Source organism: Aegilops tauschii, chromosome 5, assembly GCF_002575655.3.
Source record: "Aegilops tauschii subsp. strangulata cultivar AL8/78 chromosome 5, Aet v6.0, whole genome shotgun sequence".
Taxonomy (NCBI): domain Eukaryota; kingdom Viridiplantae; phylum Streptophyta; class Magnoliopsida; order Poales; family Poaceae; genus Aegilops; species Aegilops tauschii.
Window position 1 is genome coordinate 507,046,921 of NC_053039.3, and position 13,187 is coordinate 507,060,107.

General features: G+C 49.2%; 1 protein-coding gene across 1 annotated transcript; it reads right to left on the minus strand.

Moving 5' to 3' along the window:
• Positions 1-1,013: 1,013 nt before the first annotated feature.
• On the minus strand, positions 1,014-9,471 carry LOC109747742 (indole-3-acetaldehyde oxidase). Its single transcript, XM_020306775.4, has 7 exons — positions 9,167-9,471; positions 4,230-5,834; positions 3,657-3,919; positions 3,321-3,530; positions 3,013-3,231; positions 1,775-2,935; positions 1,014-1,691 (listed from the first exon to the last, which is right to left on the minus strand). The coding sequence occupies exons 1-7, from the start codon at positions 9,324-9,326 to the stop codon at positions 1,278-1,280; spliced, it is 4,032 nt and encodes a 1,343-aa protein (XP_020162364.1). The 5' UTR covers positions 9,327-9,471; the 3' UTR covers positions 1,014-1,277.
• Positions 9,472-13,187: the final 3,716 nt, after the last annotated feature.

Below are 13,187 nucleotides of genomic sequence, written 5' to 3' on the forward strand. Positions count from 1 at the left end.
GAAATTTGAGGAAAGTGGACGTGGGTAGAAGGGACGAGACTCATAAAAATTCACATCCCAATAAATAAGCATCTGACGACCAACATAATAAAAAATGATACCCCTTTTGCTTATCACTATATCCTAAGAAGGCACACTCAACAGACTGAAAGATCAGTTTGGTGCATTCACGGGGGACAAGAAGGATACAGCAAACACAAAAAACAAATGAAGCGCCTAATAATCAGGAGAACGATGAAATGAATGCTCGAAAGGAACACCACCCTGCAGAGCAGTGGATGGCTGAAGGTTGATGACATAGGTGGTAGTCGAGACAACCTCTGCCCAAAAGTGAGGCGGAAGGGAGGCGGCGATCATCAAGTCATGAGCCATCTCAAGAAGGTGACGATGCTTGAGCTCAGCCATACCATTCTGAGCATGAGCACCCGGACAAGAGAACTGAGAAAGAGTAACCTGCTCAACAAAGACTCCAGGCAACATCTTGGATACTCTTTAGGAGAGTCAAGCGCTTCCTCCTGATCGTCCATCACGAGTTTTACACTTTCCCAGTCAGATCCGTTCCCTCCATCATCTTCTCCATCCCTTCTCTCTCCTTACCAGTGTTCGTTGACGAACTAGCCATGGCCGCAGATCCCCCTTGACTTCTCCCTCAACCGTCCCGTGTGTACCAAGGGTGGGCGGGGTCGCCAGGACCCCCGTGATCACCCCGAACACACTAACCAAGAGCGGCGAAGAGGGCTAGAGCCTAGGACAAGAGACGCGGCCGGAATCTCACGATCGCGCCTTGGGTGATAGTCGCCGAGCGCCACCGGTCCACTCGAAACCCTAGAAAACGTTTCGGGGATTAGATTTGCTTTTATTTATAACAGGAATTGAAGATATTCATTTATGTAGTAAAAATATACTCCCTCCGTTCCTAAATATAAATCTTTGTAAAGATTCTACTAGATGGACTATATACGGAGCAAAATGGATAAATCTACACTTAAAATGCATCTATATACATCTGTATATGGTTCATAGTAAAATCTCTACAAAGACTTATATTTAGAAACGGAGGGAGTACATTATAAGCAGAATCGCAGCACGTGCATGCCTGCCGTTAGATGAAAACCCAACGCTTATGATAGATCCACGTCGATAGCTGTTTTATCTCCTCTCTTCTATACACAGCAGCACACAGGCAAACCGGACATTGTTCAGCGTCCCGCACCTTCATCGTGTCATTACAGCAGTACATATGCCCACGTTTCGACACAACTTACATGCAAATACGATCACGCCTTCACTGCGGCGCTGGCGGCGGCGGAAGTGAGGCTCTGAAGGTGCCTCTCGACGACGTCGAGGCCGCACAGCTCCTTGACGTCGGCCATGGTTGCCGGCACGTCCATCTGGAACGTCAGCGGCGAGTTGGCCTTGAATTCCTTCCTGGCCGCCCTGATGGCCTCCCGCATGGCGCAGTGCACCGACGCCGCCAGCAGCAGCGGCGGCTCGCCGGACGCCTTGGAGGAGAGCACGCGCTTCTGGTCGCGCGCGCTGTTGATGAACTCCACGTTGAACTGCTTAGGGATGGTGTCAACCGTAGGGATCTTGTACGTCCATGTCCCGTCGTTCACCACCAGCCCGTCGGCGTTCGTCGCGTAGTCCTCGTTCGTGAAGAACCCAACCCCTTGCACGAACGCGCCCTCCACCTGATCCATCCAGCAAAAATAAATTCAGATTACAACGATCTTCAGCAATAGCAAGTGGATGTGCTGATCGGCTGCGACCTCACCTGGCCAAGGTCCACCGCCGGGTTCAGGCTCTGCCCACAGTCGTACACAAGGTCGCTCCTCAGGATCGTCGTGCCCCCAGTCAGCACGTCGATTTCCACCTCGCTGACGGCGGCTCCATAGTTGATGTATTTTACAAAGGCTGGGTCTGGCGTCCAGAAGGCGTGCGCCGACAGGTTCACGCTCGCCATATTCGCTTGGGCGATCAGGGTGCTCCATGGCACCGGCGCACCGGATTTCGCCTCGAGGCCCTCTTTGATGGGCTTGAGGCGCTTGACGAGCACGGTGCACGCCTGCCTGACCGCCTCGCAGCTGCTCTCCGAGGTGGTGCTCCCGCCGGTGAAGCCGCCCTGGATGATGCTCAGCGAGTCGGCCTGGATGACACGCACTTTGTCAAGGAGTTTGTCGGCGTCGGGGCAGAGCTCCCCTAGCCCGAATGCCGTCATCTGCTTCACCTTGGTATACAGCCCTTGCCCGATCTCCACGCCGCCGACCTCCACGGCGATCGAGCCGTCGTTCAGGATGGACACCTTCCCCGGCGTTGGCCGGAGGGTCACCTCGTAGGTGATCGGCACACACGAGATGCCACGCTTCTTCCACCTGCTCCCGCCATTGAACCGCTCAACAGCCTCTGCCCTGCTCTGGTACTCCGGCGACGAGGCCAGCTTGTCAAAGATGTCCACGAGGCTGTATGTCGGGGCATCTCCCGCGGAGTCGCTGTAGAACTTCGTGAGGCTCTCGATGCTGTGGAGGTTCTTTCTCCGGACGACATTGGTGTCGGACCCGAGCACGGACGCGACGTGCTCGATGATGGCCTCGGCGATGAAGGAACCCTGCACGTCGCCGGGCGCCCGCACCACCGACTTGGAAGACATGTTCGTCTTGCACAACTTGATGTCGAAGGCCAGGGCGCCCCAGTTGTACTTCTTCAGAGAAGCGATGGTGTAAGCCGGGATCAACGGGCTTAAGTCCGGTGCTATCCCCGCATTGATGCCGAGATCGACATGCAGCGCCGTGAGCGTGCCGTCCGACTTGAACCCGACGGAGTACTTCGCCTTCATCGGGTGACGCCCTCCCGCCATGATCATATCCGTCTTCCGGTCGAGGTACATCCGGACAGGGCGCCTAAGCTTGAATGCAGCAAGCGCACACGCACATGCAGCCTGAAGAACACAACAATTTCTCCATGATCAGTTTCATAAATATGTGAATCTCCTGGGTTACACAGTGGGGCACTTACATGGGTTCCTTTCATTCCCTTTCCACCAAAGCCACCTCCAACTCTCCTGCTGATGATGCGAACATTGTGGTAGGGAATGCCAAGGAGGTCCGCGACGACATTCTGCGTGATCTCGGGTAGCTGCGTCGAGACGTAGACGGTGATGCAGTTGTCTTCGTCAGGGATGGCCAATGCGGTCTGCGTCTCCATGTAGAAGTAGTACTGCGATTCAAGCTTCACCTGTCGGAAATTAACAAAAGATACTAGGTGTCAATATTTGGGCCTTGTCTGAAACTAAGAATGCAGCCTCCTAAATATCAAGTGTGTACCTCTCCTGATAGGATCTTGTGATCTGCTTCAGACATCCCTTGGTCGAAGTCCCCAATTGGCTGAGGAGCAAAAACTGGGAGAACAGGGATGTAGCTGTCATGTTGGATGGCGTCCTCTATTGTCAGAATTGGCGGCTCAAGATTCTCGGTGCTATACTCAATGATAGCTTGCTTCGCTGCCATATAGGCATACTTCTGTGTTTCAGCGATCTGAGTGATGGCAAAGGAACATGATGATGCGATAAGTTCAAATGACCTCTTAAAATTCAGGGTAAAAATATACTACTGGTTATGCATTTTCCTGAAATTGAGTTCAAGCGGTTCAGAAGTAGGTACCACGATGCCAATATTTTGACCAGCAAATTCTGAAACCGGATCGCCGAAAAGAGCTTCGTGTCCTAGCATCGCCCAGCCGGAACCAACATTTTTTCCACCAGCAGGAATGTCCTTTGCGGAGATAACTGTGATGACCCTTTCTGAAGCCAAAGATGATCTGAAGTTGACACTTTTTATATGGGCGTGAGGGTGTGTGCTGTAGATAAATGCTCCATAGAGGCAATCCTTGGGAGCAGGGATGTCATCAACATACACAGCCTCCCCTGAAAATCAAGCAGGAATATTGTCAAGCCCATGTTTTAGGACAGAAGTTAGATGTGCCAACAATATTTATTTATTTTTGAAGAAATGCATTCAGGGATGAAGCATTTCAAATGGTTCAGCATGATTGAAGCAGTGTACCAAAGATGAATAAAAAGAAATCCCAAACAATTTTGTTCAAGCTACAGAAATCTAAGAAGTTAAGTGCCAGGACATAAATTATAACTACCACTTGTAATTCAAGAGTACAAACTAATATAACTAAACACTTGTAAGCTAAATAAAAAATGGAATCAGAGTGTAGGAGTATACCAGAAGCTTGCAGCTCGGCCCCCGATTTCGTGATCGGCTTGCCGACAGGTTTGTATTCGTCATTGAAAACCAGTTCTTGCCTTGAGCGAATCGGCAAGTCATCGTTGGCAACCTTAATATGCTTCTCGGGGCCATTAGCACATGATCCATTGGGAGAATTCAGGTTGTTACCAAGTGCAGAAAGGAAACTGAATAAGAAACTGACAGCCAAGCTGACTCTGTATTCAGGGTGTGTGGTGCCTTCTGACGGCGAGACAACATCTTTCAGCAACTGAACTGCTTCAAGTATAACCGGTGCACTCACTGATTTCCCCTTCAGGAATTCCTCAACCTTCCGAGCCCGGGTGGCGTGATCGACGCCGTAAGCGCCAAATGCGAGGCATATATCTTCAATTATGAGCCCCTCTGAGGCTGCAACCCCTGAAGTCCTTGCCAGGAATGCAGAATTCACATAGGAGACAGCATTGCCGAATGGTCTGGGAGCTGCACGAGAGGTCTCGAAGATGATATTGTCTGAACCCCAATCAGGGACAAATATGGTGAGCAGTATGGTCTTGGCATCGCAGGGAGGCTGCTCCAAGAACTCCTCCAGTGTTAGGCACAGCATCTTGGAAGCAGTCTGGATTGTGACCGTCGAACCCGCGGCGAGAAGAACAGTGACGATGTCTGAAGCGAATGGCAGCCGCTGCGCCATGATTACGTTCCCGCCGATGGTCCCCATGTTGCGGATGAACGGCGAGGCCACCTTGCTCAGATGACTGGCGATCTTTCTGAACACCGGTGTGCCATCGGAGAAGATCTCGATGGCTTTGGAGATGGACACGGCTGCCCCGATCTCCACCCCCTTGTTGCTCCTGTCGATGACCGAAAGTTCTGGTATCCCTTTGATGTTGATGTATTTTTTATATAGGTCGGGATCCTTGTACACACCGGCACCAGTGTTTGATGCCACGATCTTGACAGAGTTTTCATCGAACCAGTCGGAGTCAAAGAGGGTATGGAGCTCCTCAATGCTCTTGGGATGGTACCAGCCATCTTCGCCGGCGTTCACCACTGGAGCATCTTTCATTTGACCCTTGATCTCGGACTTGAGAAACTCAGGGAAGGTGCAGACGGCGCCGCTGGAGTATTCTGGCAGCTTGTCGATGTCGGCAGGGTCGGTGCCTTTCTTCCAGAATGAGTTGAGGCCGAGATCCTCGAGGTCGACGTCGGCGGCAAAGCTCTTGCACGTGTCGAGGATGGGCCGGTAGCCGGTGCAGCGGCACAGGTTGCCGGAGATGGCATGCTCGGCCTCGGAGCAGGTGAGCTTGGAGAATCCCGGTGTTGGGGCGGGGTCGCCGGTCTTGTCGGCCTTGACGAGGGCAGAGAAGATGGACATGCACATGCCAGGAGTGCAGTAACCGCACTGGGAGGCATGGAAGCCGGCGAGGCGCTGCTGGACGGGGTGGTAGCCATCGCGGGTGTTGCCGATGCCCTCGCTGGTGGTGACCGAGCAGTGGTTGAGGCTGCCGAGGAGCGTCAGGCAGGAGCTCGCCGAGAACTCAGTCACCACGTCGGTGGCCGGATCATACTTGGAAATGAGGACCACGCATGCGCCGCATCCACCTGCACGCAGCAACATGACATCGTAAATCAGAAACGCTGCCGGCTACAGAAATGGTTGGGCAGGCCAAGCTACAGAAGAGCACAATTTTCCTTTCTTCAAGTTCCGACCGCACTATTTCAATAGGCATTAACACAGTTATTTCGAGAACCATCTTCAATTCCAAACAATATGAATGCCTTTTGAAAACCAGATCTACTTCAATTGCAATTTATAAACTTTGTAACAAAACAATTGACTGACAATTCATGCTACCAAATCGCTAACATTTTTTTTGTACACTTACCAAATCGCTAACTACGAATTTCAGATTTCTATAGCCTATAGGGAAACTGGTGTTGAGAATCTGAGATGATGCCGTGAAGTGCGATTAGGGCAAAGAGAGGAATTACTAGTGCGCGGTGCCTGTGCGACCGGTTGTGCTCGTTGGCTGGGTCGCCCGTCGCCGGCTCGCCGCAGCTAGGTCCCTGGAGTATGGCCGCGCCGCCGCAGAATGGGGGATGGGTCGCCCTCGGCGCTGCAACCGGCTGTCTGGCTGCTGGACCTCAACGCCGCCTCCCCGTCTCCGCCGTGCGACCTCCGTACCCTAGCGTGGCTGAATCGGGTGCGCAATGGGAATTGGATTTTTTTTTTTTTTTTTGTCGAGGGGAAGAATCGGGAACGAAGGTCTGGTCTACTCGTCGACTGGGCTGCAGTGGGCTGGGCACTCGTGCATGTTAACGATAGGCCAAAAGTATCTCGTGCCTTAAGTCAGGCCCCTCAATGACTGGTGTTTTTTTTTCCTAAATCATCAATCCACCCAGATGTTAGGCCATGTATTATTGTTGGTTATATTTTTTTTCGATCTGTGTTTCGATTTTCAGTTGATGGAAATTCCAAATATTATTATTTCAATAAATTTTTACACAATAAAAAAACACAAACTTCAAAAATCAAATAATTTTCACAATAGTCTAAAAAAGTTCAAAAGGAGTCCCATATATTTTCTTGCTATTTTCAATTATTCAGTAAGTTCAATGCAATTTTTTAAAAATACTTATTTTAATTTCAATTATTCAAAAAGAATTTAAATATATAATTTATAGATATTCACATTTAAAAAATCACTTATATTTTAATCAACTTTGGAAACATTTTGCACAATTTTTTATCATTCCTGTCATATTTCCGAAAATATTTCACACAGGTACCAAAATTTTCATTATCTCAGAGTTTAGAAATCAAAACATGAGTTGTGTGAAAATGTAATCAATTGTTCATGTGTACTCATGATGACGCAAACCTTTTTACTAAAGTTGGCAACTTGCACATTTAGTTAGCGAAGCATATTCTGTTTTTGTGGTACAATGATTTCATAATACTATTTTCTTTTCTTTCCTTTTTCTTGTCAGCTATGTGAAAAAACAAGTGGAAGACTATATAATGTCTGAACTAAAAAAAGGCAATCGTGAAGCACATGGTCCCATTAAATTGCCTCGTTTATTGGCTTTTTTTTCTGTAAAGTGATGCGAATCTATATAAACATCAATGTAACTACAAAAGCATCTGTCAAATTGATAAACTTTGCTACTGATTAGAAATCTCGCTATGTAGCAAACGTGCCAAAAGTTGAAATATCGTCGGTTGCACATGGGACCTGACCACCAAACGGAAAAATTAACAATCACAAATCAGGGGGAGGGAGCCAAGGTCCAATGATTTGGGATCGTTGTATGATTGCAGTGCATGCCTGCTCCACTACGAGAAAAGAAAAGTACAACGGCCGGGTATGATTTTGTTTTGTCTCCATCATGCCTGGGTGACCGTAAAGAACCAATTGTCCAGCTTACCGATTTTTTTAATCAATACTATAAGTTATCCCAGATAAAATTTAAAAAGCTATTATATCTCCAGACGATCGCTGGGCCTGAGTGTAGTGAAAGTAACGTGCAGCGTCATTGCTGAGCAAGGTTTTTTTTTTTTTGCCCCGTTTCTACTCCCTCCGATTCATATTATTTCTCTCTCAAACAAATGTATCTAGTTGTCGATGATGGATTGGTAAGTAAAGCCCAATTGGCATTTACCATTTGGCACGAGGGGTAAGCCATATCAAGAAAAAAAAAACCATACTGAACGTTCGGAAGAATACTACCATGTGATTCGCAAAAAAGAAGAAGGATCCTGTATCTTCTACACAAAAATTGAGTTATATACTTGAGAGCAGGTTGAATTATTTACTTATGGATCACTTATGAAACTAAAGCAGCAGCGACTAGTGCGATTGTCTGTGCTGTCGAAGTGTTAATAGTAGGTTGGAAAGTCAGTGCCTATAGATCCTCTCCGTCCAGCAAGCAATATAAGTATAGTACGTGCCTTTCTATATCCGTATGTGCTTTTCTATGTCTCCGTTTGTGTACACATGCTTCGTTCTTGTCGGAAAAAAATATATGCAAGAGATGGTTAGATTTTTTGTGGTGCAACCAGTCTAATAGGATTCAAGTTCTTGACTTGGTATCGATGCTTACTTTTTTTTTCACTTCAGTCTTTTCGGCGATATGCGTTCAGTGAGAAGACGTTCCCGTCAGCTAGGTGTCTTCAACAATATCAAAATGATATGACAGCCCAATCTCTCAAAGGTGCTCGCAGGATAGGGTGTGTGCATGTATTCATAGTGATGGGTATATATGTGTACGTACGAGCGTCTGCGTCTATGCCGTGTTAAAGAATTTTTGCAAGAACGTCATGTATAGTATGTGCCTTTCTAGTTCCCCGTTTGTGTTTCTTGCGATCTCCATGATCAGATAGATCGTCGCATGCCACGCTACGCACACCGACGCCGGAGAAGGCAAGATGGTTCCCAGAAGAAGAAACATAAATGAAGCTATATCTGTGATGGTTGATGAATGAAAGATGGCGCCAAAAGAAGAGAAGAAGCAGAGAAACAAAAGCAGATACGAAGTACTCCTTCCGTAAACTAATATAAGAGCATTTAGATTACTAGTGATCTAAACACTTTTATATTAGTTTACAGAGCAAGTAGTACATACCTTCCACACGTATGATCGATCCTACCTACCTACCTGGGCGATGTGTACGTGACGAGATGATGAACGATAGCGTAGCGCTGGCTAACCTAGGCGAAGACGAGACGAGAGGGACCTGGAATCGGTGCGCATGTGGCGTGAGGTCAGGTCCTACGTGCACGTATGCAGGGTTCAATCGATCTGGCTCGATCCGATCCGCTTATTCAGCCAAAGATTCTCTCTCTCACACACACACCCCGTAACGAACTAGTAGTACTGAACGAGCTAGCCGCCGGAGATGAATGGATCGAGTCGTCGGGGGCGGTGCTCACCTTCGCCGCAGCCGAGCTTGGGCCCCCTGACGGGCGTGCGCGTGCGGAGGAACTCCAGCAGCGTCATCGACGGGTCGACGCCGGCCGCCTCGTGCCGCGCGCCGTTCACCGCCAGCACCACCCGATCCCCCGCCGCCGCCTCCTTCCCCAACGACCCCATCTCTCTCTCTCCACAGTCCACACCCGATCGACCTTCCTCCTCGAGCACCACTCGGTCACCTAGTGCGCGCACGGACACTGAGCCCCGGCTATTACTCTATCCTTTATACGGGCGGCAGCCGGCCGGCGAGGCGCCTCGCTAGCTATGAAGTGGCGTTGGACAGGGGGAAGCGACGGGAAATGGCTGGCGTGCGTGTGTGCTCAGCTCGCACGCACGTTCACGTGGAAGTCGAGGGCGCGACGTTGGTGATCGCGCGGTCCGGTGCAATGGGTCGAGGTAGTAGTACTATTCCTCGTCAACTATCTCTCCTGTCAAATCCTCCCGCATCCGTCCGCGGGGCCAATCCATGGACAGGGATATAGAAAGACGTCATCCAACCATAGTCACATATATTCAGCTCACGATCAAGTAGCCGCACGCAAAGGACACAGAAGTTCAAATAGCCACGTACAAAGGGCACAGAAGTTCAAATAGCCGCATGCAACACTAGTTCAAATTTAAAAAAGTTCAAATATTTACATCCCAACATTGTTGTTCGCTTTCATCGCCCACTGATACTCAATCAGATATTCCGTGAGCTGCTCGTGAGTTGATCGATGCTGAATTTGTTAATGCATTTGAATAAACTCCACAAATGTGACTGGATTCTGATCCGGAAGTTGGATAGGATCACCATGTTCTCAAATTTTAGAGCTGAGACAGCATTGTCACCCTCATCCTCGACGATCATGTGGTACATGATCACACAACATGTCATCATCTTTACAAGGTCTCCGAATCCCATTGTTTTGCAGGTCCACGAACAACTGCAAAACGGGCCTAAAGAACTCCAAATGTCCTCTCGACATCCTTTCTACTCCCTCCGTTCCTAAATATTTGTCTTTCTAAAGATTTCAACATGTGACTACATACGGAGCAAAATGAGTGAATCTACACTTTAAAATATGTCTATATGTATCCGTATGTGGTAGTGCATTCGAAATCTCTAAAAAGACAAATATTTAGGAACGCAGGAAGTAGCTGCTTATTGTCTTTGGGCAAAGAGCCTTTTTTTGGCCAAATGGGTTTGAGATGGTGCTAAAAAAGGTAGCCCATGGAGGATAGCTACCGTCAACCAGATAGTAGCCCAAGTTGTACTCATGTCTATTGACAGTATAGTGGCAAGGAGGAGCTTTTCCTTCAGTCAGCCTCGCAAACAACGCGATCGAGCAGCACATTGATGTCATTGTGAGACCCGGGCACCAAAGAAAGCATGCCAAATCCAAAGATCCTCTGATGCAACTGCTTCAAGAATGATGGGCTTCTTACTGGTATTGCCCTTGTAAAGCCTTTGGGCAATTCTTTCATTTTCATTGCATGCAGACAAGAGATCCAAGCAAACCTGGCCACCCTCTTGCTTCTGAGATTGCCAGGAGCCGACTCGGTGTCCGCCATAGTTGGTTCTCTCAAGTATTGAAGTCTGAACACTCGACCACGGCAGTTGCAAATCTGACCATGGCATCTTCGCATATGCTCTCAGACATCCGTAGGTACTCGTCCCACAGATCAGCGGTTGTGCCATATGAAAGCATCCAAAGTGTGGTCGAAAACTTCTGGTAACCAGAGAAGCCAATCGTTCCCACGACGTCCTTCTTCAGGATGGAGTAGTCATCGTAGGACCGGACATCATGGTAAAAACGATCGAAGACAGTCTTGCGCATTCGAAAACGCCAGCGAAAATGGTCAGTGAATAGTGCATCGGGGCAAAGTAGTCGGCCATCAGTGTCAAATGCCCGCGCGCCCTGTTGCGGTTGAGCACTCGATGACCCTTGATCGAGCCCTTGAAATTGAGAACATGTTGCTCCACACGCTCCACGTCTTCAAGGACCGCCTGCATCATCGTCGTCTCATCGAAGTACTCCTTCTCGTCTAACGAGCCGTTGGAGGACTCAACGTACTGCTCGTATATGTACTCCAAATCAGAATCAATTGCTACAAACAAGAAGGGACAACTGTTTTCAGCTCCGGCGATTCATCGAAAAGTTATCGGGCATAGTAGAGGATGGTACCTGGCGTGACGGTCAGAGGATAGGGGGTTTGAACGGAGAAGGTGGAGAAGCAACGGAGAGCCCTGCTGAATCACCGGAGGTGACAGAGACACAGATTTCCGGCAGGGGTGTGGCGTGGTGGCCGGGGTAGTGGAGTGGCGGCGACAGCAAGAGAGAAAGAAGGAAGAAGAGAAAATGAAAAGGATGGAGTCGCAGGGTCCGATAAGGGTTTTGGGTGGGCCTGGGTCTTGGATTCGTACGTTTTGCGTGTCCGGACAGCCCCACGGACCGATAAAAGACAGTGTTGAATGGCTTCCGCGGTCCGGACGGTTACGGGAGGTTTACTAGTTTCCCTTTGAGATGCCCTTATACGATCAATATATCAGTAAGTCGGTACTAGTGATCAAAAGAAGCGAAAAAAAAGTAATTAGAGATGGTGCTATTAGGCTGGCCATAGTAGGGGTAGCATAGTCGGTATCATGCATTTGGGACTCGTAAAAATGCTGATGTGGCAAATAATTAAAAAAAAGAGAGGGCTACAGATAATAAATAGATACCGTATCATAATAATTATTATGCTACTATATGTCATGCAGGTTATAAATGAGACCATCTATGATACTAATATATGATACATGGACGTAGTATCATGCATTATAGGTTATTACCGTGTGAGTGGCAGGCAGGCTTTGTTTGCTTTTGCACTTTTCTATTGGTCCTCGCGATTCACGAGGCCCGGCTGCATCAGCACTAGCAGTGAGGTGACGTGTCGCGGGCTTATTTTAGGAGGGGGAGTAGGACAGAGCGATGGGTCTGGCTGTGGGACATGCATGGTCGTGATCGAATATGCTCTCTACTCTAGGAAAGCCATTTGCCTGTTTCGGACTAGGGCAGCACTCTGCGCTCGGTGCACCGGCCCAGATTTGGGCCGGTCCGCTGTAGGGCGTTGGATTTGCACGCGTGAGTGGATGAGATTGTTCCGATCAAGTTATCTTCTTCTTCCCGCATGCGCGCGTAAACACAGGAAAAAAAACGGATCTCCGCGGGTCAGCCTCCTCGTGCTCGCCCTTGGACGCCGCGTCGCAGCTCACCGAGGCCGCTCGCCGTCGCAGCTCGCCGTCGCAACTCGCCGGGGCTGCTCGCCGTCGCAGCTCACCTGGGGCATTCGCCGTATGCAGCTCCGCCGGGCCGGGCGTGTCTCCCTCCCTCTGGTTGCAGCATCGCCGGGTGAGGGTTCCAGCATTGTCGCAGTCCGCCATCATAGCTCGCCGCGTGCCCGTCGCAGCACCGCGCGCCATGCAGCTCCGTCGCCACCGCTCACCATTGTTAGCTAGCCGTTCTCGGTTTGAAGCTTTTTTAAAAGCGCGTTGTAGCTTTCCTCCAAGGCGGTTGCAGCTTTTTGTCGCTGCGAGATGCCGACCCCAGCTACCTCGTATCCAGTTGAAGCTTTTTTCAAGCTGGTTGTAGCTTTCATTGCTGCCGGATGTAGCATTTTTCAGCACTGGTTGCAGCTCTCACGTACATCCGTTGAAGCCCCTGCTTCCTTTGATTCCAACAAAAAATGTTGTTGGTTCCAGCTCTGGATTTGCAGGTTGTAGCAAAAATAAAAGCTGGTTCCAGCTCTGGGTTTGCCGGGACAAAAATCATTTGCTGGAAAAGCATTGCTGGTCGCTGCTTCCGCCGGTTGCCGTGGTAGCAAAAACTCTTGCGGGAAGAAGCTTTTGCCTCGTCGTTTGCAACAAAATGAGGCGGCCGCCGACGGCGACATGGAAAACACTCCAGGCAATGTACCAAAACTACATGCTGGTTCCAGCTCTGGATTTGTCGGTTGCAG

Bases quoted from the DNA above. Each gene is read 5' to 3' on its own strand.
- LOC109747742 (XM_020306775.4), bottom strand. From the start codon at position 9,326: ATGGGGTCGTTGGGGAAGGAGGCGGCGGCGGGGGATCGGGTGGTGCTG. The intron at 5,835-9,166 runs GTGAGCACCGCC...TGCTGCGTGCAG, and splicing joins CAAGCTCGGCTGCGGCGAAG to GTGGATGCGGCGCATGCGTG. The intron at 1,692-1,774 runs GTGAGGTCGCAG...TGGATGGATCAG, and splicing joins CGGCGGTGGACCTTGGCCAG to GTGGAGGGCGCGTTCGTGCA.